At 42.3% G+C, this 23,040-nt stretch overlaps 1 protein-coding gene across 1 annotated transcript; it reads left to right on the top strand.

Moving 5' to 3' along the window:
- Nucleotides 1-4,722: 4,722 nt before the first annotated feature.
- On the top strand, nt 4,723-5,322 carry LOC101611492 (group XIIA secretory phospholipase A2-like). The gene has a single exon (XM_045153596.1). It carries the CDS (start codon nt 4,723-4,725, stop codon nt 5,287-5,289), a length of 567 nt encoding a protein of 188 aa, XP_045009531.1. The 3' UTR covers nt 5,290-5,322.
- Nucleotides 5,323-23,040: the final 17,718 nt, after the last annotated feature.

Raw genomic sequence — 23,040 nt, 5'->3', positions numbered from 1 at the left:
GATCAAATTTTTATTTTTGGAAATTGTTGTCTTATTGGCTTAATGACATGAGAAACAAATAATTGACAGATAGTTGGGCTATTGGCCATGCCTTGTGGCAGGACCTTCCACTGATATCTAGCATCAGGTTCCTCATGATTGACAGATGGTAAAGTAAAGGCAAATCTTTGTCTATCACTCTGATGCAAAGGGATGGAGAAAAAACAGTCTTTAATATCCACTATAATAAGTTCCCAATGTTTTGGCAGCACTGACAATAAAGGCAGACCTTTTTGTATAGGTCCCATAATTTGCATTTGAGTATTAATAGCTCTCAGGTCATGTAAAAGTCTCCATTTTCCTGACTTTTTCTTGATCACAAAAATAGGAGTATTCCAGGGTGATTGTGAGAATTCTAAATGTCCCTGCTCTAATTGTTCCTGCACAAGTTCTTTTGCTGCTCTTAATTTCTCGGAGGTGAGAGGCCATTGGGGTACCCACACAGGTGCCTCCGTCACCCAGGGTATGGGCAAAGCATCCTCAATGGCCCCTAGGAAAAACCCAGTCCTTTTCGATCTAATTTTTGAGTACCAGTCACAGGCTCTGGACTTCCTTGTGACATTTTTCCTAATCCTTTTTCTGGAACACACCCCATATCTCTCATAATTTGTTGACTCTGATTAGAGTAATCATTAGTCAATTTAAACTTCATCTGATGTAAAATATCTCGTCCCCACAAATTTACTGGTAAAGGGAGTACATATGGTATGAATTCTCCCGCACGTCCTTCATGATCCCTCCATCTTAAAGCCTGAGCACTTATACTAGGAGAAGACTCATATCCCAACCCTTGTAGAGTTTGTGAAGACTGATTGACAGGCCAATTAGAAGGCCACCATTTGGTGGAGATAATACTAGTATCTGCTCCCGTATCTAAAATACCAGAGAAAATTTTTCCTTGAATAATTAACTCCAAGGTTGGTCTTTCATCCAGATCCAGTGAGACATAGGCACATCCTCCTCTGGAGGATCCAAGACCTTTTGTTCCTCTAATATCCTTTTTATAAGGGAACAAGCCATGTAGGCTAGGCAATACTAAAAGCTGAGCAATACAATCCCCACAGGAAATAGAAGATATCCCTCTAGGGGAAGAGCACAGAATTTTTACTTGTCCTTCATAATCCTCATCTATAACTCCAGGGTGAACAATTAAGCCTTTCAGAGCTGAAGATGAGCGTCCTAGCACCAAGCCTACTGTATCAGAGGGCAGGGGTCCTTTAAAATCAGAGGGGATTGGTTGACAACCCATTTGTGGTGTTAATACTGCTCCGGTGGTGGCACAGAGGTCCAACCCTGCGGAACCCAGAGTGGCTCTCCGTGGCTCCCCGGTGGCCTCATGGATACCTTGGGTGGCTCGACATTCATGGCCCCATACATTTGAGGGCCCTGGGGTCGAGGGCCCCTCTGTCCGTTTTTTGGCTGGCTATTAGAATCATTTGTGAGCACTCTCCCCTTAATATCTTTAACTAACCTACACTCATTGGCCCAATGTTTACCCTTCCCACAACGTGGACACATCCCAGGAACTTTCTTCTGTACATTAACTCTGTCTTGACTTCCTGGAATCTGACTCTTACACTGCCTTTTTATGTGTCCTCTTTTCCCACAATTATAGCAAGTAATGTCTCTAATCCTCTTTGCAGCAAGGACAGCTGCTGCTATCCCCGCATTAGACAAAGGACCTCCTATCTCTCTGCATGCTTTCATCCAGGCATTAAGCCCTTTTCCTTTCCATGGTGTAATAGCATTTCTACACTCCTTTGTACATTGCTCATAAACAAGCTGTTCTATAAGGGGCATAGCAGTATCAGGGTCTCCAAAAATTCTACCTGCAGCCTCCATTATTCTTGCCACAAAATCCGAAAAAGGTTCATTTATGCCTTGAACTATTTTTGTTAAGTTGCCAGTAACTTCTCCTTTATTGGGCAGGCTTTTCCATGCTCGTACAGCTATCTGGTTAATCTGTCCATATACCTCCACAGGGTAGGCCGTCTGATTAACCGTCCATTGTCCCTGGCCAGTCAACATTTCATAAGTCCAAAATGGCTGACCATTAGCAGCATTTTGTCTAGCCTGAGCGGCACAGGCATCTTGATAGATAGATTTCCAATCAAGATATTGTCCCATTGTTAAGCAGGCTTTCACTGTATTATACCAATCTGCAGGAGTCATTGCATAAGCAGTGAGCCTCTCTACCTGAGCCTGAGTAAAGGAGGCATTAGTCCCATACGTCCTAACTGACTCTGCAAGATCTTTTAACTGTTTATGTCCTATGGGCTCATGATATCGGCCCTGAGCTGGATCGTCAAACACTGGAAATATTTGTTGAATTTTTCTTATTTCTTTTGGCTTGCAGAAAGAAGTTCCCTCCATGTATCTCAGTACTTCCCTATTTGTTAAAGGTGGGGCAGAAGGCACAACAGGTGGGTCAGGGCGATATCTCTCAGCCTGATGCCTGTCAGCTTCCTCCTCTAACAGAGCCTCATCATACAAGTCCAACTCCCCTTCGCTATCTGAAGATTCAAAAGATCTTACAGAAGCAGTCTCAGAACTTGATGAGCTTGCCACATGTAAATGTTTGAATTCACTTAATAAAGGATACAAATCATTACCTTCCAAATCTTTAACCTTAGTTTCCTTTTTATCATTAACCTTCATTACATTTTGTTCCTTCCTTTTATTACCTTCTAAATCTTTAACCTTAGTTTCCTTTTTATCATTACCCTTCATTACATTTTGTTCCTTCCTTTTATTACCTTCTAAATCTTTAACCTTAGTTTCCTTTTTACCATTAACCTTAGTTTTCTTTTTACCATTACCCTTCATTACATTTTGTTCCTTCCTTTTATTACCTTCTAAATCTTTAACCTTAGTTTTCTTTTTACCATTAACCTTAGTTTTCTTTTTACCATTAACCTTCATTACATTTTGTTCCTTCCTTTTATTACCTTCTAAATCTTTAACCTTAGTTTTCTTTTTACCATTAACCTTAGTTTTCTTTTTACCATTAACCTTCATTACATTTTGTTCCTTCCTTTTATTCTGTTTTCCTTTTTGTTCCCTTTTTTCTGTTTCTGACATACTGTCCTGATGTTCCGCTAAAGTCCTCTGGCCCTCTTTCACTTTAATGAGCACACAGGGCAAGAAGAAAATCATAACAATAGCATCAACCTCCCAGGGCAGCATACCTCTCAGAAAAAAGTCCGGATCCGACCGTCCCGTGTGTCAGTTCTGAATCCTCCTTAAAACAGGGGTCTTCGCTGGTGCAAGATGTTCTTCAATTCCCGGGGTTTCCGGCACCACTTGTCACGCCCGCCTCACCAGCAAGGAGGACGCCACAATCAGGATTCTTCTGAACACACTTTATTGGGGACTGCCAAACTGCTAGATGCGAAGACGCGAAGACCCAGAACCACGAAAGGCAACTGTTTATATAGGGTTTAGGCTGCTTACCCACAAATGATTGGTCAACTGTGGATATGTGGCCACCAGTGATTGGTTACTTTCTGGATGCCTCATTAGCATCGGCCCGCAACGGGTTGGAGCATGTGCACTGTGCTAAATTTACACCAGCTGTGACCAATAAGAGGCCAGAAACCGGCGCCAGCTTGTAATAGCGTCTGCGCGGCTCCTAACAGGGTGCTGCATTTCCACTGTGGTTGATAGTCCTCAGGTTCAGCCAGTGGATCTGCTGGTAGGGTGTAGGTGTGATGAATCCAAGTGGCAATTCTGTCCATCTTCACAGTGGTAGGTGTGGTGTGGTCAAGATGAAGATTTAGGGCCCCTTCCAGTGGGGTTCCAGTGTCTCACAGCGATGGTGACACCCAGTCTCCCAGATTACTTACATTTTTTAGGTTTGAAATCAACCCTCTGAACATCTACATCTGTTTTTTTTTTATTATTATTATAGAATTAAAACTATGGGGAAAAGATGTCTTAATGTTTGTTTCCCCTCTTGGAAAGCTCTTCTGTTACTTAATAGGCCATTCATATAACGTAAGGTATTTTTTTTTTAAATCTTTGGTTATACATTTCTCTCTGAGTGTTTAAGACCATGTAGATAGCCATATTTAACTAAGGATTACTTTTGGAGGTCACTTTAGGGACACAGGAGTAGCTCCATAGCTTACTAGTATCTTTTGTCTGTTAGGATGAGTCAGGGCCATGCTGGCCAAGTAGTTTTCCCTTCTTTGGGAAATCAGGAGGACTGATTCTTCCTCAATTGTGACTCTCCTGTTTCAGACTGTACACCAATTTTGTTTGGGTCTTCATATCCTTCCTGCTCAGGAAGACAGGTGACTTACCAGGGGGCCAGTGTAGAAGTGTCCCATAATCTCCAGTGGCCTTATGACCTGGGAGCACAGGCCAAAATATTGGTGCCTCTTTCTCTGATGATTCCAATTGGCTTTGGCTTCTGGGTAGGTAATTAACACACTTAGAAAGGAAGTTACACCAGCCTAGAGGTATGCACATATAGAACACATTTGATTACTGAAATAGACTTACTTAAAGAATGGCACAAGGGGCCTCCTGAAGCTGCTCTGAACTGGTGACGGGAGTCGCATGCAAGCCAGGGAGGAAGCGTGGGCATGGAGCAGGCCACCGTGGAATCCTGGGCAGGCACCGCAGCCTAGGGACACAGAGAGCAGGGCAGGGCACGGTGACCCAGACCCGGCCGTGCTGATGGCCCTGAGCACGCGGCCTGTGCTCACATTCCTGCTGTTTCTGGCCACAGGCGTGGGAGGCCAGGAGCAGGACCAGACCACCGACTGGAGGGCCACTCTGAAGACCATCCAGAACGGCATCCACAAGATTGACATGTACCTGAACGCTGCTCTGGACCTGCTGGGCAGCGAGGATGGGCTCTGCCAGTACAAGTGCAGCAACGGATCGAAGCCTGTTCCACGCTATGGATATAGACCATCCCCACCAAATGGCTGTGGCTCTCCATTGTTTGGTGTTTATCTTAACATTGGCATCCCTTCCCTGACCAAGTGCTGCAAGCAACACGACAGGTGCTATGAGACATGCGGTAAGAGCAAGAATGACTGTGATGAGGAGTTCCAGTGTTGCCTCTCCAGGATCTGCCGAGATGTACAGAAGACACTGGGGCTTGCCCAAAACGTTCAGGCATGTGAAACCACAGTGGAGCTCTTGTTCGACAGTGTCATACATCTAGGCTGTAAGCCATACCTGGACAGCCAGCGAGCTCCGTGTTGGTGTCGTTATGAAGAAAAAACAGATCTTTAGAGATCCTGACAGCTGTTGGACAAACAAGGACAGAAGGATAAGATGTTTGCCAAAAACTGATGTTTTCACAGCATAAAGCTGCCTTATTTTGGGGAAGGGTCATTTTAAGACCTTACACGAATGTATTTTGTCTTTAAAACCTCAAAAGTTTAAGAAACGTGGGCGGCAGGGAAGGGGGTAGTAGCTATTGTCCTGGGTGTTGCTGTCTCAGTGCCACATTGTCTTGACTAATCTCAAAACAGGTGCGTTAAGGGGAAGAAAAAGTGTGAAGAATATGTAACTCAGTGTTCACAACCAGACTTTTAAAAAATGAAACCAAATACAAAATTCATTGTAAAGTTTATTCAGCATTGACTTGTTTCAAAAAAAAAAAAAAAAAAGAAAAGAAAACCTTCCTTAGAAAGAGTTTGTTTACTATGAAATTTACATTATTGCCTGGGAGGAACTGCATTATTTTTCTTCCCTTTCATTACATGGTATGTTTCTCTGCAGCCCACTGAGCTTTCAAATAAGTCAAGCTATTTAAAAGACCAAGGCTACCCAACATGGCTCAGGGAAATTTTGCGGAAGAGGGGGAGGAAAGAATGTCAGAGTCACATGTTGGGTCATGATATGCAGAGACATTTATTGTACCAATAACTGTGGGCTAACTCCACAATTCACGACCCATTTACATCAACAAGGAGGGTCCAATGGGAGAGGGTAGATCATGGATGAGCCTAAACAATGGTACCCAACTGCCTGTATTTGCTGAAAAGAAAACTAATAAATTAAATTTAAAAAAGAAAAAAGACCAAGGCTTCCATGTCCGTCTCCTGTGGATCCATCACCTGGTCCCCTTCAGGGACAAACCCAGGACAAGAGTGAGCAGCACAGCACTCCCATCCTATGAACTACTCTGATCACATGTGTCATCTTTTCTGTGAGTTAGAGGGAAGGATTTAAGGAGGCAAATGACCAGTTTAATGTAGTTGAGAAGAGCACTGTGTGCGGTTCTGCTCTGACGTTTATTCCTAGTGCCTGTTCCCCATCCTAGAGGTGGAATGTTTTTAAAACTAACCTTTTGCTAATTGTGATCTTAATAAAAATTATTCTTGATAATTTTTTCTGGATTATTCCTTGATTGTGGTTTCAACACTTTAATTGTAGAGTAAGAAAGATGAAAAGAGCTTCCTTTGATGAGTGTCTTATTTACATTAAAAATTATTAACATGGCCGGGTGTGGTAGCACAAGCCTTTAGTTCAAGGCCACCTTGAGACTACATAGTGGACTCCAGGTCAGCCTGGGCTAGAGTGAAACCATAACTTAAAAAAAAAAAAAAAAATGACCTTTTTTTTTTTTTTTTGGTGTTTTTTCAAGGGAGGGTCTCACGCTAGCACATGCTGACCTGGAATTCACTATGCGGTCTTAAGCCTCCAACTCACAATGATCCTCTTACCTCAGCCAACCAAGGGCCGGGATTAAAGGCTTGTGCCACCATGCCCAGCTTTATTAACATGTTTTGAGAGCAAATCCCAGGAACTTTGGGCTGCCTCTGAAAATGTCTGTGAATATTGGATATGTCTGTCAATATTGGAATATTGAATATGTGTTTCTGTACTTGCCTTTGCCTACCATTGACAGTTGACTACCTGTCCCAGAACCCCAAACCATGTGTATTTGGATAACCTATGGCCATAGTTACTGAGAACAAAAAGATGTGGTTCTTTGTACATTATCACAGATGAAATTGGGCCCAAGAAGAAAGGGCCACATTCCTGGCTTTGAATATGTGTCATTGCTGGAAATCTAATTTCTTCAACTTGGGATGGTAGAAGCTGTTCTGGTAGATGTGTTCTCTATTAGACCAGGCAGCTGTGTGGCTGGTGACCAAGTAAGCTAACAGAGCTGTGGTTTGAATGTATGAAACCCTAATTGATACTTCTGGGAGTAGAATGCAACCTGCCAGTCCAAAATCCTTCTGTGTGTACTATATCCCATTGTTCAAAATTCACAAAAATTATATTTATTTTTAAAAAAAGAATGGCACAAGGGCTTCTAAAATCATTTTGTCCTGTCTTTAAAATTTTAGTTGTACTATGCAGCATCAGCCTTATGTATGAGGTATAGAAAGTAGGCACATCCCATATTTTAAATATCTAATATTTATAAATATCTCACATTTTAAAATATCTAACATTTATAAATATAGGCAGAACCTGCTACCATTCTTGCAAAAAGTACCAATTAATTTACAAACTAAGTCATTTAACCTAGAAATTGTCAGAAAAGAACAAGTAAGACAGTGTAAAGTCTTAGCACCTGTGTTTGAAAACATCTTTGATTAGTTCAGATACCTGTGTTAGTACAAAATACCCAGAGAACATTGGAAACAGAACCACAGAGCATGAAATTTTTTTAAACCAAAACAGCTAGCTAAATTCTACTATAACCCTTGATAAATCTTTTTGAAAGAAAAAAACATTATTTGACAACCCATGACTTTGGCTTAAACTTGATAGCTATTGGTTTTATGTACCACAGAAATTTTTATTGACATAAAAAAGTTTTATGCCTTACCCATGACTTAAATTTGATAAAGCTTAAGCAAGCTATCTTAACATATCCCAGGAAGATGAAAGTTATTATTACTGAAATTAAATCACTTAAACCTAAGTGATTAAACCTAGTTGTGACCGTTCAATAGAATTAGCATAAATAAGACAGAAGCTATCTTTAAAGTCACAATGTCTTTAGGTATGAGTCCTTTACCTTTGGAAATTAACAACTTCTATGTGAGCATTTATCTTAAGAATAGTTAAGGGCTGGAGAGATGGCTTAGCGGTTAAGCGCTCGCCTGTGAAGCCTAAGGACCCTGGTTCGAGGCTCGGTTCCCTAGGTCTCATGTTAGCCAGTTGCACAAGGGGGCACACATGTCTGGAGTTCATTTGCAGTGGCTGGAAGCCCTGGTGAGCCCATTCTCTCTCTCTCCCTCTATCTGTCTTTCTCTCTGTGTCTGTGGCTCTCAATTAAACAAATTTTTAAAAAAATAAATAACAACAAAAAAAGTATAGTTAAAACCTTGAAGAAAAGAGGAACCTAATTTACTTCACTGAGAGAGTCTTAAAGCCAGTTTTATAACCCTTAAATCATAACAAATTAGCATCAGTGACCTGTTAATGAGTGAGGCCTTACATAAGATTCAGTTTCTCCACTGATTAAAACCTTGGCATCAGGTAAACATTAGATTTAATCCAATTAAATGTTTCAATGAAAGGGCCATTACCCTGATATACACATTAGGTAAGCCTGATGCTTGTCTTATGTAAGGAGTTTGTAACCTGGTCAAATACCTTGACTCAGTTTATCTATTTAACATTTTGTCTAGTGAGAAACTATCTAACAGATGTGACTTTAGGTGTTCAAAAGAGAAGAACTGAATAGAACCACAATGATATGCTGTACTCCTTTTTCTTTGGCCATTTTGTCTCTAGTCATTGAGTCTAGGGGACACATGGCTTAAACTTGCATGGGGTCTTAGATACAGGGGGTTACATCTGTTTTTTCAGAGCCCAACTTTCCATGAATTTAAGTAGCATATGTTGGAAAGCAGGAGCAAAATGAAATTACAGAGCAGAGAGATAAGCATCCTGACATTCCTTATCCTATTCTGAAGTTGTTTGTTTTTACATAACAAATTTACCCATTTGCAAAACACAAATTGATAGACTCTTGTCTATGTTTAACCTGATTAAACCTCCAATTACATCTGTACTTATGACTTTGTGACCCACCTAACATAGGCATCACTTGTGTCTAATGTGAACTGAATTTAGATTAAGACTATATCCCTATATGAAACTTTTAGAGTATCCTTAAGAATCTGTAGACAGTTGAAAAATCTCTAACTTTAGGCATGGTGTTTAGGTTTAGCCTGAAAATTCTTTCCTGCATACGCACATCTTTATCCACCTACTTTAACAGTCTCATCTAAGTACCAAGCAAAAAGCATTTTTAACAAGCATTCTATGTCTCAATATTGAAAAATTCCTTCCCAGTTCCTTCAATCAATTCATCTTATCTATCCCATTATTAACCACCTTTCTTATAAGACTATTATGAAAAACTACACCAAATTAACCAAAGACAATTTTATGTCATTAATACCAATAAGACACTAAACTAAGGCAAATATTGTTGCTATCTTGAGGAAGGCTGGCCTAGAAGTCAGGTCAGTTGCCTCCTCCTTTTAAGTACATTACATTTTTTTTTTAATATCTGACAAATTATAAGTTACCACTTTAGAGAGAATTCTGTTGTTTTTAATAATCGTCTATGAAAGTTGAAGTTGACCTAGAACATAAATTCAGTAATTATACTTATGATATCATGTAACAAAGTTGACACTTTTTTTAACATAAAACTTCAGTTCTTTATAGGCTGTAGTTAAATGTGACCTTTTTTTCTTTCTTTCTTGCTGCTTTTTGGTGTCCTGTTGTGGCTGGGTGGGGCTTTTATACACCTTAAATCAGCCTTGCCTTACTCCTGGCACTCACTGGTGGTCCAGTCTAGTACACGTGGAGGTAATGGCCAAGAAAACTGCTGGGAGGCCAAGGATTCTGACTACTTGAAGGGTAAAGGGGGGGCCTCCAGGACTGCCAGGAAGCCTCTGAAGAAGGCGGCCCACTGGGAGGTTGCTGAAAAGGCATGGGCCTGCTTGGGGGCTACTGGGAGAGGAGACGGAGACATGGCACCTGCATGGGCAGAAGCACCATTGTCTGTCTGCCACCTGACTCTGACCCAAGCCACTTTGGAGTGTTTGCAAAGCCAGCTTGTAGTTTTGCTTCTTAAAGGGAGTGAGGGGAAATTTCCTTCTGAACTTTTCATTTCCTAGCCAGATAAGCTATGTGGGTCCACATGGATGCCCAGAAATCCCGAAATGACCTGGAGGACTTCTTCCCAAAAGGAGCCTGCCTCCCTCTGTGAGAGCTAAATTCCCTTAACTTTCAGAAGAGCTCTTATTCCATGAATCTAATATATATATTGGTGGGAGGCAATGTTACCCATGACAGAGAAAGATTAGAAATGCCAAGACCAGAGGGCAACATTCCTGAGGGCTGATTAACACACAGGGGATTCTCCAAAGATCTGGGCATGAGCCTGTCCACAAATTTTAAGAGGCCGGCGACCTGCCCTACAGGCTTTTAAGAGGTTAGTGTGTTACTGGTTTGTGTGTGTGTGTGTGTGTGTCAGAGAGAAAAAGAAAGAGGGTTTTTGCCAAAACCCAGCGGGCTATCGGGGTCCAGGCAAAGGATGGCTGGCCTTCAGTCAATACTGAAGAGTGGCCTTGGCCGAGAGACATCAGTTGCTAGTTTGTCATGTCTGGTCCTGCACAATGGAGAATGAGAAACCTGCCAGCCCTCAAAGACATGGAGGCAAGGCCTCATGGGCCGATGTCTCCCAGTCCCTCTGGAAGAGCACTCACACCCCTGTCCATCTCATAAGGTCCCTGTTCAGCCACCAGCTGTGGGTTTTTGGATTTTTTTTCTTAGGTGAACCACTGCGGTTCACCCCGAAGGCATCCAGGCAACCAGGGGTGGGTGAGTGTGTGAAGAGAGAAAGACACTCCCAGGAGAAAGTTGAGAAACTCTCTCCTTATCTGCTGCGGTGTTGAAATCCCAGTCTGGTCTAGTCAAAGGGAATAAGGTATCAATGATAGCCTGATTATTGGTGGGATTCCCATCAGTGCCCAGGACCAATTTCTGGGCTTCATTCTGGATTCTCTCTCTTTCCTCTGTAGTAAAGAGTATCTGTAGCAATTGTTGACCAATGGGTCCAGCTGGACGGAGCAGCAGAGCCATTGAGACATCTGGGGTTTGTGGGGTGGCTGCCCTCCAGCTCTGTGTGGCCTCTACTGGACCCTCTGGGTTGAGAAGAGGAGCAGCAGGGGCCTGTGCTTGTGCTGGAGGTTGGGGAGGAGGCAGAGAAGTGGGGGGGGGGGAGATGTCTGCTTCTTCAGTGCCCCCTGCAAGAATTGGGGCTGAGGCTTCAGCATTGGGCTTGGTGTCTCTTTTGGGTATAACTGCCAGCACCTATAAAGGAGAGGGCAAGGAAGGGAGGAAAAACTTCACCCAGGGGAGAGGCTCTTCTATCAGGTTCCTCCAGGACACAATATAAGGGATTTGATCATGGTGTCCACTCCTAGGGCAAAAAACAATATTTTCAACCTCAAGTATAGTATTTAGTTGAACTGTCCCCTCTGGTGCCATCCTACATTGAAGGTAGGCCATTAGAGGAACAAAATGTAATCCATCTGTCTTTTTTTAACATTTACCCCATTGTTATGGGCAACTGCTTTGACATCCTTCCAGTGCATGAGGCAGAGTCCTAAAGGGGCGTAAGGAATCTGTCCCATGTATTGAGTCAGGGGAGGAACGTCTGTAGGATTACGGCAATGACAAGATACACATGTGTTACACAGACACCCATGGCCCCCCAAAAACAGATGTGTTCGCTACAGAGTCAGATTCAGATCCGTGTTGGCCAGAAGAGTCTGAGTCCTTAGGAGACGGCTCAATAATGCCAAACATGGTACGGATGGGAGCAGGTCTCCCCAACAGGTTTGCTCTATCCTCCAGGACACAACCCCTACTCAGATGAGGGGGCAGGATGTCTTGTGCCTCCTCCAGGTGTGTCCTTCAGGCACATTCACCGGGACGTATGACCTGATCAGAAAACAGATGTGGCTAGCCAACAGAGTGAAAGTAAAAAGAGAGCACTCAAGTGGAAAACTTACTTGATCAGTCAGAGAAGAAACCTTTGGGGTGTCTGGTTTGTTGGGGTCTCTGAGGATCAAGGGTGAGCCCTCAAGATGTTGTGCCAAGAACCCCGGTCACCCAGGAGTCACCCAGAGAACCACCACAGAAGCAAAAACACTCGAATGTAAAAGCAGCAGGTTTCTTTATTGCAAGTCTAGGCCTGGGCTCAGTCCACACAGTCCGGCACAGCTGTAGTGAGGGAGAGAGCCTCGACCCTCAGAGGGAAGGGGTTTATAAAGAAAAAAAGATCACCAAGGTTACATCATATTGTGACTTTTTTTTCTCTCAATTTTTATTAACATTTTTCATGATTATAAAAAATATCCCATGGTAGTATCCTCCCTCCCCCCCATATTGTGACTTTTAAAATGATTGGTTCTAAGAGGGTGCACATGGAAATTTCAGGGAGGGCACGCTTGGGAACTCCAGCCTACTTATCTTAGATCAGTAACTTGTTTGCAGAACCTCTTTTGCAAGAGCTGTTTGCAAAATTTACCTTTTGCAAGAGGCTGGAGCCTCTGTGGCTAGGTATCTCTGGAAAGTTCTTTGGTGGAGGCCTCCCAGGAATTGAAGGGGGGGGGGGTGCTACAGCTAAGCAAGCATGGATACAGAAGTAAAAACAGCACATTAGTCAGTTAGTTCCTCATCTGAGCCAGGCCTGGGCTCTTTATTTACTCAAAATGGCTTTGTGATTTAAAATGGCAGCACCACTGTCCAGCCCCTAAGCAAGGTCACAGAAGCCAGATGCAGCATGTTACTTCTCCTTGTTTTCTCAGTCACTTCCTTGTAGGAGTTCATAAAAGAATGAAATGAAATACTTGTTTAAGCAGATGGGGATGGCAGATATATAGGGGAGTCTGATGACGGTAGATAAATAGGAGGCTCTGCCAGTGGCAGGTAAACAGGAGGCTCTACTGATCTGAATAGAATTACCCTGGGCCTGCATTGTTGAGCAAATTCCTTAAGGGCAGATAAGCTGGATATTGGGAGACTCCTGGTTGCAGGCCTACCTCACATCCCCAGCTGTTTCCTGTAACTGACCAACAGACCTGTTTACAAGTTCCTTTTGTAGTTTTTTTTTTTTTTCCTTTCTTCCCTGCCATCCTCTAAGATGCACTGAATTTCCTACTATGTTTAAAATTACTTTTATGGCTGTAACTGTCACATGTGAATTATGATTTATGGTTTAATTTCCATCCTGTTTTGCAATAAACATTTTGTAGTTTTTTTTTTCAGTAAAAGCTGATACTCCAAGCAGTTTGGGGCTGCTCTGAGATTCCACACTTTGATGTGCAGCCCCAGGGCATCAGTTCACTCCCAGTACTTTGTGAGTCAGTGGTCTTGCTTGTGTGACACAGGAACCCAGTACATTCTTGGGGGCTTGTCTGGGATCCACATTTCAGGAACCCCTCCTCCTGAGTCTGGGGTGACGAGACTGGGGAGGTACTCCAATCTTGGCCTGAGAACTGGATCTCCACTCACCTGCATGTTCTTGGAGTTGGAGCTGATAGAAAACTGGTGACACAAGCTATTTCCTAGGAAGACCAGCCCCTTTATTTGCTGGGAAGAAACCTCCAGAGGTACCTTTTTTTAATGCTTCTTTTTGTTTTGGTTTTGGTTTTTTGGTTTCTGATTTCCTGGTTTTGCATGCTTTTCTGGGTTCAAGAGGAAAGCTGGACACAGCATTAATTCCCCTAGATGAGGGATAGATGGGACACCCTTGACCCTCTCTGGCTCCATTCAGAGACTTCGAATGAAGCTATGTTTCTGGTGCAGTTTCAGTTTGGCAGCTGCACAGAATTGTCAGGGAATTGCTAGCATTTTTCTGTTTCATGTTGTGCTTGTGTGTCTTGTCCTTGTCTTTGAGGATATGGGTCAGAATCAGTCCATTGAAAAAACTCCTTTGGAATTGGTTAAGAAACACTAAAGATTTTCAAAAGAAGGCTGCAGAATCTGGTGAGCAGGTCTTTCTTGGTAAGTTAGATACTTATTGTGCAGTTGAATGGCTATCATTTAACACAGGGTAGCCACCAGAGGGCACCTTTAATCTATCTATAAGTTATTCTGTCCAAAATAAAATCTTTTCCTTCCCAGGACCTCCAGACCAGGTCCCTACATCGCTGCCTGGAGAAACCTCATAGAAGAACCAACCTCCTGGTTAAAGAAATTACACCCTCCCTCTGGCCTCACCTCTATCCTTGTAACTAAGCCTAAACCTAAACAGGTTCTCTCTCAAGATGAAGAGGAGATGCCCCTACCATACCTCTCTCCAGTCCCAACATCCTTCCTTCTTCCTCCCCTGCATACATACCCACAGTGGATCACAATATCAGCCTTCCTCTCATCCTGTTTCCCCCAACCTGGCCAAAACTCCAGGAGCCTCAGCTCCAATCCTGCCACTCAGGCAGGCTCACCCAACAGCAAAAGCACTGCCTGGTGCGGCACCTTATATATTTACAGGTTATACTACCTTCTCCACCAGTAATTTGAATAACTGAAAAAATCAGAACTCCTCTTTTTCAGAGAAACCCCAGAACCTGATATCTCTTCCAGAGACTATTTTTTTACACCCACCAGCCTACTTGGGAGAACTGCTAGCAACTTTTGCAGACTTTCTTTACCACAGAGGAACATAAAAGAATCAGAAGGGAAGCCAAGGAACCAGTGTTGGGAGCTGCCAGCCTCCCCATGGAACACTGTAATGTTATTGTTGAGGTTTTCCCTTCCACATGACCATACTGGGATCCCAGCAACACTGAGATAGGGTGTCCCTTAACCTCTTTCACCAGACTCAGCTGGGTAGTCTCCAGGAAGCCACATGGAACCCCACAAATTTGTCTAAGGTGAGTGAGGTGACCCAAGAGCCCGTTGAGTCTCATGCTGCTTTCCTAGAAAGGCTACAGGAAGTATATAGGACATACTCCCCCATAGATCTTGAGGCCCCTGAGAACAGGTGAGCTATTAACACTGGTTCTGTAACTCAGTCTGTACCAAATATTAGGAAGAAGATTCAGAAAAACTGAAGGCTTTAAAGTTAAACTTGTTTCAGAATTAGTAGAGATTGCTGCCAGGCTATGTAATAATAAGGATGCTCAAGAAGATAGGCTAGGAAAGTAGCTAAGGTTACTGATGGCTACCTTCCAGAAGGCACAAGGACCCATGAGACAGCCCTTTCAGAACTAAAGAGGAAATGTTAGAGGACCTCAGGAAGGCAGGATGAAACCCTCACTTAAAAAGAACCAATGCACCTAAAATAGGTCATTGGAAAAATGAATGTCCTCAATGAGGTCAGAAGACTACACCCATCTTGGAATTAACAGACTGAAGGGGTCAGGGCTTGAGGTCCCCCCCACCCAAGCCCAGACTAACCCTATAAGTGAGGGGAAAAACCTATCAGATTCCTGGTCGATGCTGGAGCACATTTTGCAGTGCTTCAGAAAGCTGATAATTCCCTCTCAGGAGAACAGACTTGATCCAGAGTGCAACTGGATCAAAACTTTACCCTTAGACCACCAAGAGACAAGTGGATCCTGGACAATGTACTATGACTTACTCCTTCCTTGTTATTCCTGAGTGCAGTTTCAGTTTGGCAGCTGCATATAATTGTCAGGGAATTGCTAGCATTTTTCTGTTTCATGTTGTGCTTGTGTGTCTTGTCCTTGTCTTGGAGATATGGGTCAGAATCAATCCATTGAAAAAACTCCTTTGGAACTGGTTAAGAAACACTAAATATTTTCAAAAGAAGGCTGCAGAATCCAGTGACCAGGTCTTTCTTGGTAAGTTAGATACTTATTGTGCAGTTGAATGGCTATCATTTAACACAGGATAGCCACCAGAGGGCACCTTAATCTATCTATCCATCAATGGGGAGAGACTATATAAACTGAAAGCAAAAATTCAATTTGGGACCCGAGATGTAAGTGTGTCTATTGATAAGCCAGAAATTTTAGTAACTGTGGCACTAGGAAAATATTTATTAGAGAGCCCCATCACAGGCAAAATCAGGATTTCTTGACTACCTTGCAAGACAAGTTTCCAAAGGAATGGGCTGAAAACAATAGCCCCAGACTGGTGGCTCACCAGGTACATTGTACAATTAAAAAGTACGGCAACTCCAATGCAAGTCAAACAATATCCTGTGCTGCTAGAAGCATAATGGGGCATAAAGAAACACATAGATTACTAGAGGCTGGCTCTTCCCCCCCCCCCCCCCCCCGAGGTAGGGTCTCACTCTGGCTCAGGCTGACCTGGAATTAACTATGTGTTCTCAGGGTGGCCTTGAACTCATGGCAATCCTCCTAACACTGCCTCCCAATTGCTGGGATTAAAGGAGTGTGCCACCATGCCTGGCTAGGCTGGCATTTTGGTACCTTGTCAGTCACCCTGGAACACCCTCCTGTTGTCAGTAAAAAAGCCAGAAACAGGAGATTATGGTCCAGTCTAAGATCTAACAGAAGTAAATAAACGGGTACTAGATATACATCCCACTGTGCCCAATCCTTCCAGCATGATTCCACCAGAAAGACAAATATATACAGTGCTGGACTTTCTTTAGCAACACATTGGCAAAGGGAAGTCAACCCATTTCTGCCTTTGAATGGACAGAAGTGGAATGAGGCACCAGCAGGCATTTGACCTGGACTAGGCTTCCACTGGGATTTAAAAATTCCCCTACTCTCTTAGATATGCTCTCCATAAGGATTTGCAGGATTTTTTTGCAATGAGACACCTGAGGCAACTCTCCTGCAGTACCTGGATGATTTCCTCCTAGCTGCAGAAACAGGGGAGAAATGTCTCGCTGCCACAGAGCATCTCCTGGACACCTTACAACATCTGGGCTACCAGGTGTCAGCCAGGAAGGTTCAGCTATGCATGTATAAGGGAACCTACTTGGGATATGAACTCTAAGTATAAGTGGATGCTGTTGGCCTCTAGAATTCAGGCCATCACCCAGATCTCCATGCCTCAGACTGAGACAAATCTGAGAATTCCTCAGAGCTGTGGGGTTTTGCAGCATTTGGATCCCAAAGTTTGCTAAATTAGCCAAACCTGTGTATGAAGCCACTAGAAGGCAAGAAAATGATTGTAATTGGACTATAAATGAGGAGCAAGCATTTCAAGAACTAATATCAGCCCCTACCCTGACACTCCCAGAGTTAACTAAACCCTTCCACTTTTATATGGATAGGAAAAGGGGGGCCACCAGGAGCGTCCTAACCCAGAGACTGGGGCCATGCCATTTCCCAGTGGCGTACTTATCTAAAAAGTTAGACCCAGTAGCCACTGGTTGGCCCCCTTGCCTCTGGACTATTGCAGCTGCTGCTATTCTAACAAAGGAGACTCTAACCTCTTCCCTTCCATAAAAATAGCACCTCCTCTGTCCCTCCTTCCCTGGGAGTACCCCCCAATCCTATCCTCTGTGTGTTGAACACAATGTATTCCTTTGTCAATGCAACTGATGTGAATCTAACCAAGGACTGTTGGTTCTGCTTAAACCCAAAACCTCCCTGTTACAAGGGAATAAGAACTAATAGTATAATTGGAGAGGGAGAACTACAAATAAGAAAGCTCAACTATACCAGGAAAGAAAAAGAATGCCCTTGTGGGGGACCTAACCCAGTGTTAACACTAGGAGACATTAGGGGGAAAGGACTATGTCTCATACCCTCTAACTCTTCCTTATCCTCCTCCCCCTTGTTAGCAATACTGTGAAAAAACTTTAGATCTGGTTAGCTGATCCTAATATGCCAGCCCCTATCAGGATCAGCTGCCTTAGGCACTGCCTATCTAGTATTAGGGGAGAAAAATCTTAGACTAATTAGTGAACAAATAAATTGAGATCTATGCCACTTAGAAAGCTCTGTAACCCATTTAGAACAACAGATAGATTCATAAGCTGAGGTTGTATTACAAAATAAAAGGGGGCTTGATTTACTCTTCTTTGAAGGACTCGGGAACCAGAGGGATGCTATGACAGGCTTCAGTGTCACCAGTAGGCCTAAGTTTCTGTCTCCCAGTAAGGTTTAAATAAGAATTTAACAGTTACTGAAAACAGACCACACACTGCTTATGTCATACATTTCTATGGTCATAAGATAAGTTGCTTAAGTTCCTCAAACACGCATAGCCAATCACAATAAAGGTTACCTAATGTGCTTGAAGTTCCCCTAGTCCCCTGCCCAACAGCTGTGCCCACCAGCATCCAAAGCCTACCAGAAAAATACAAGTGTAGTTACTGTGTAAATCTACCAATCATGTAACTATTCCCCTACTTCTCTGTTCAAATCCCTATTAAAAAAGAAAAACCTGCCCCCTGTTACTCAGAGCTCTTGCACAGATCCACTGCACTGGTGAAGTCAAGAGTCTGAGCTTAATTCTGAAATAAAGCTCCTTGCCTTTGCATATGTGTTTGGTTCTCCTTGGTGGTCACTGGGGCACTGAGAACTGGGCATAGCATTCATGAAAAAGAAGGGGGTAGTCTACGTATTACCCTAGGTGAAACTTATTGCTTTTATGCTAACCAGTCTGGAATAATCAGAAACATCTTAGCCTTAGTCCGAGAAAACATTAAAGAAAGCGACCTCCAAAGACAGGCTACTGAAAACTGGTTTCAGTCTATGTATAATTGGTTAACTACTCTTATTTCTGTGGTTGGTGGCCTACATTTGTTAGTATGGCTAGGCCTCACCATAGGACCCTGAATTATTAATACTTTGGTCAGATATGTTAAAAATAGAATTAGTTCTACTAAACTTATGGTATTATGCACACAATATACTGCACCCCCCCCCAAAAAAAAAAACACTGAACAAACCCTAGACATTATCCCTCATGAGTCAAAGATTTAACTCAGTGCCGTGTCAGAGGGAGAAATGTAAAGACAGCAAAATGTTATCTTTCTTTAAATTTCTTTATACCTACCTTAGAGAAAAATAGAAGTCACTTCCTTGTAGGAGCTTATAAAAGAATAGAATGAAACACTTGTTTAAGCAGATGGGGATGATAGATAAATAGGAGGCTCTGCTGGTCTGAATGGTTGAGCAAACCCCCTAAGGGCAGATAAGCTGGATACTGGGAGACTCCTGGTCACAGGCCCACCTCACACCCCCAGGTGCTTGCTGTAACTGACCAACAGACCTGTTTACAAGTTCCTTTTGTAGTTTTTTTTTTCTTCCTTCCCTATCATCTTCTAAGATGCACCAAATTTCCCACTATGTTTAAAATTACTTTTAGGGCTATAATTGTCACATGTGAATTTTGATTGATCACTTACCACCCATCCTGTTTCTGCAGGAAACATTTTGTAGTTTTTTTCAATGACCACAATTCACATGGGCATATTAATTGCACATGAATCTGGTACAGGTATTCTAGTGTGGGGCCAGGAAGAAGGGGAAACAGATTCAGTACACAATTAGCAATTTATCTCCACCTTTGAAAATGAGGGTTTGGATTAGGTTATTTAAATTCTCTTTTAGGTCTAAATCCAACTACTGGGAGCATATAAGAACGGTGAATTTCTATATACATGTCTTTGTGTATAAATTGATCCACATCTGACAACATCAAAATGAAACATATCCTTAGTTATATGAAAAATGACCAGTTCTTGAAGGTGAATGACAAGAATATTTTCATTTAGACTGTAAATAAAATTCATGGGATAAGTCTGTCAGATTTGGAGGGTACCTGGCAGATAATACAACCAAGAGAGGTAAAATAACAGTCCCAGAATGAGTTCCACTTGGAGACACTTTCCTTTTCAAGAAAGAAAGAATGGTAGTGCTGAATTGAGAAAACAGAAGGATCATGGAATTGGAGGGTCTGGAACTGGAGGACAAAGTAGCAATGGGAGCATGACAATGAAAGAGTGCCCATGTCTTCACTGGTTATCCTTTACTTCTCTTCCTGAGTTCTATACCCAATGTGAAGAATTCTATGATGCCACCTGTGGTGGTTTGAATGGAAAATGCCCCCCTCCCATAGCCTCATGTGTTTGAATACTTACTCGTAGTTGATGGTATCACTTGGGAAAGGTTGTACATTTCTTTCTGAGTGTTTAAGACCTAGCAGACAGCCAAAATTTAATCAAGGATTAATTTTGGATGTCACCAATGGCTCTCCAAAGGAGACTTTAGGCACCCAGGAGTGGCCCTATAGTTTCCTGGTGTTGTCTGTCTGTTAGGATGAGTCAGGACCATGCTGGCTAAGTAGTTTTCCCTTCTTTGGGAACCCAGGAGGACTGATTGCTTCTCAATTGTGACTCTCTTGTTTTAGACTGTACACCAATTTTTGCTTGGGTCTCCATATCCTCCCTGCTCAGGAAGATGGGTAACTTACTAAGGGGTCAGTGTAGAAGTATCCCATCATCTCCAGTGGCCTAATGACCTGGGAGCACAAACCAAAATACTGGCCTTTTTAGCTCCAATGATTGCAATTGGCTTTGGCTTCTACATAGTGACTAAAACACTTAGAAAGGAAGTTACACCAGACTGGATGATGTACATATAGAGCATATTCGATTACTGAAATAGACTTAATTAAACTATGGCACAAGAGCATCTTAAAATTATTTTGTCTAACCTTTTAAAATTTTGTTGTAAAAGGACAAGTCAGACAGTATAAAGTCTTAGCACCTGTGTTTGAAAACATCTTTGAATAATTCAAATAACCTATGTGAGTACCAATTATGCAGATAACATTGGAACAGAACCACAGAACTTGAAATTATTTCTCTCAGGCGAGGACTATTGTTTGAGCATGAGGCTGTACCCTAAAGTAGAGAATTTGTCCTAAGAGTTAATTTTTGTTATTGTTATGCCCAGTTCTTGGCAGCCCCAGTGACCACCAATGAAAACCAAACATGTATGAAAGGGCAAGGAGCTTAATTTTCAGGCTTAAGCTTGGTCTCTTGACATCACCAATGCAGTGGATCCATACAAGAGCCCCGAGAAGCAAGGGGGCAGATTTTTTTTACAGGGATTTAAACGAAGAAGTAGGGAATGGGTACATTATTGGTTGATTCTTTAGGACATTGGCAGCAAGGCTGGTGGGTGGGAGTTAGGTAACTAAGCAACAAGCAGCAATAACATTTGTATGTATTTTTATTGGCCGAGACAGGGAGGTAGGAATGATAAATCTCTTAATTGGCTGGGGCAGGTTGGTAGGAGGGACAAGTCTCAGGTCCTGGACAGGGGGCAGGGCAGCTGCCCCTTAGTTTCTTTGTTTAAGCTGAAACTTGTAACTTAGGCCTAATCAGGGCAGCACTCTACTGAAGCCTGTCATGGCATCATTTAGTTTCTGGGTCCTTCAATTATAAGCACTGGACTTAAGATGCCAGAAATGAGACAGTTACTTTACATATAATAGAGCAGAATCTGGTCTTAGTTGAGCCAAAACAGCTAAGCTCTAATATAACCCTTGACAAATTGGTTTTGAGAGAAAAAACACCATTTGATAACATTTGACAACCAATGGGTTTATCTTAATCTTCTTTTTTTTTTAATTTTTTTAAAATTATTTATTTATTTGCGAGCGACAGACACAGAGAGAAAGACAGATAGAGGGAGAGAGAGAGAATGGGCGCGCCAGGGCTTCCAGCCTCTGCAAACGAACTCCAGACGCGTGCGCCCCCTTGTGCATCTGGCTAACGTGGGACCTGGGGAACCGAGCCTCGAACCAGGGTCCTTAGGCTTCATAGGCAAGCGCTTAACCGCTAAGCCATCTCTCCAGCCCTATCTTAATCTTCTTGATAGCCATTGATTTTATGTACCTTAGAAAATTTTATTAACATAAAACAATTTTGTGTTTTACCCATGACTTAAATTTGATAAAGCTTAAACATGCTATCCCAACATATTTTAGCCTGAAAAATTAGCTTTTTGTTTGTTAAAAGTATGTAGACAGTTGAAAAATCTTTAGGCATGTTATTTATGTTTAGCCTGAGAATTCTTTCCTACACACACACACATCTTTATCCACATACTTTAACATTCTGATCCAAGTACCACTCAAAGAGCATTTTTATTTTTTTTTTTAATATTTTTTGTTCATTTTTTATTTATTTATTTGAGAGCGACAGACACAGAGAGAAAGACAGAAGGAGAGAGAGAGAATGGGCGTGCCAGGGCTTCCAGCCTCTGCAAACAAACTCCAGACGCGTGCGTCCCCTTGTGCATCTGGCTAACGTGGGATCTGGGGAACCGAGCCTCAAACCCGGGTCCTTAGGCTTCACAGGCAAGCGCTTAACTGCTAAGCCATCTCTCCAGCCCTCAAAGAGCATTTTTAATAAACATTCTATGTCCAACATTAAAAAGTTCCTTCCCAGTTCCTTTAATCAACTCATCTCACCCCATAGTTAAAAATATTTCTTGTAAGACTATTAAGCGAACCTACACCAAATTGACTAATCCTATCACTCATTGACAAGAAAGTAGTCTAGATTAAAGATAATTTTATGTCATTAATAGCTCTAACACACTTGGAAATTATTTTATTAGGAGTAACTAAGACAAATTTTTGTTTCTGTCTTGAGGTAGGCTGGCCCAAAACTCAGGCCAGTTGTTTCCTCCTTTTAAGTAGCAAGACATTACAAATTATTTTTAATACCTGGAAAATTATGAGTCACCACCTCAGAAAGAATTGTGTTGTTTTCAATAATCCTTATGTAAGTTGAAGTTGACCTAGAGCATAAACTCAATAATTATATTTATGATATCATGTAACAAAATATGGCATTGTTTATGTAAAATTTCATTTTACCATAGGCTTTAGTTAAACATGACCTCTTTTATTTTATTTTATTTTTGCTACTTCCTGGTGTTGGCGCAGCAGGTGGTGGCTGGGCAGGGTGGGAGCTCACATACAACTTTGGAGCAGCCATTGTTGATGATGCTATCTTTTCTCCAGTATATGTTATCTACCTTTGTCAAAGATCAAGCAGCTGTACCTACT

This window comes from Jaculus jaculus, chromosome 6 (genome assembly GCF_020740685.1).
Source record: "Jaculus jaculus isolate mJacJac1 chromosome 6, mJacJac1.mat.Y.cur, whole genome shotgun sequence".
Taxonomy (NCBI): domain Eukaryota; kingdom Metazoa; phylum Chordata; class Mammalia; order Rodentia; family Dipodidae; genus Jaculus; species Jaculus jaculus.
This window is presented reverse-complemented; position numbering and strand designations above follow the sequence as displayed.

Coding starts and splice junctions, on each gene's coding strand:
- LOC101611492 (XM_045153596.1), top strand. CDS start 4,723: ATGGCCCTGAGCACGCGGCCTGTGCTCACATTCCTGCTGTTTCTGGCC.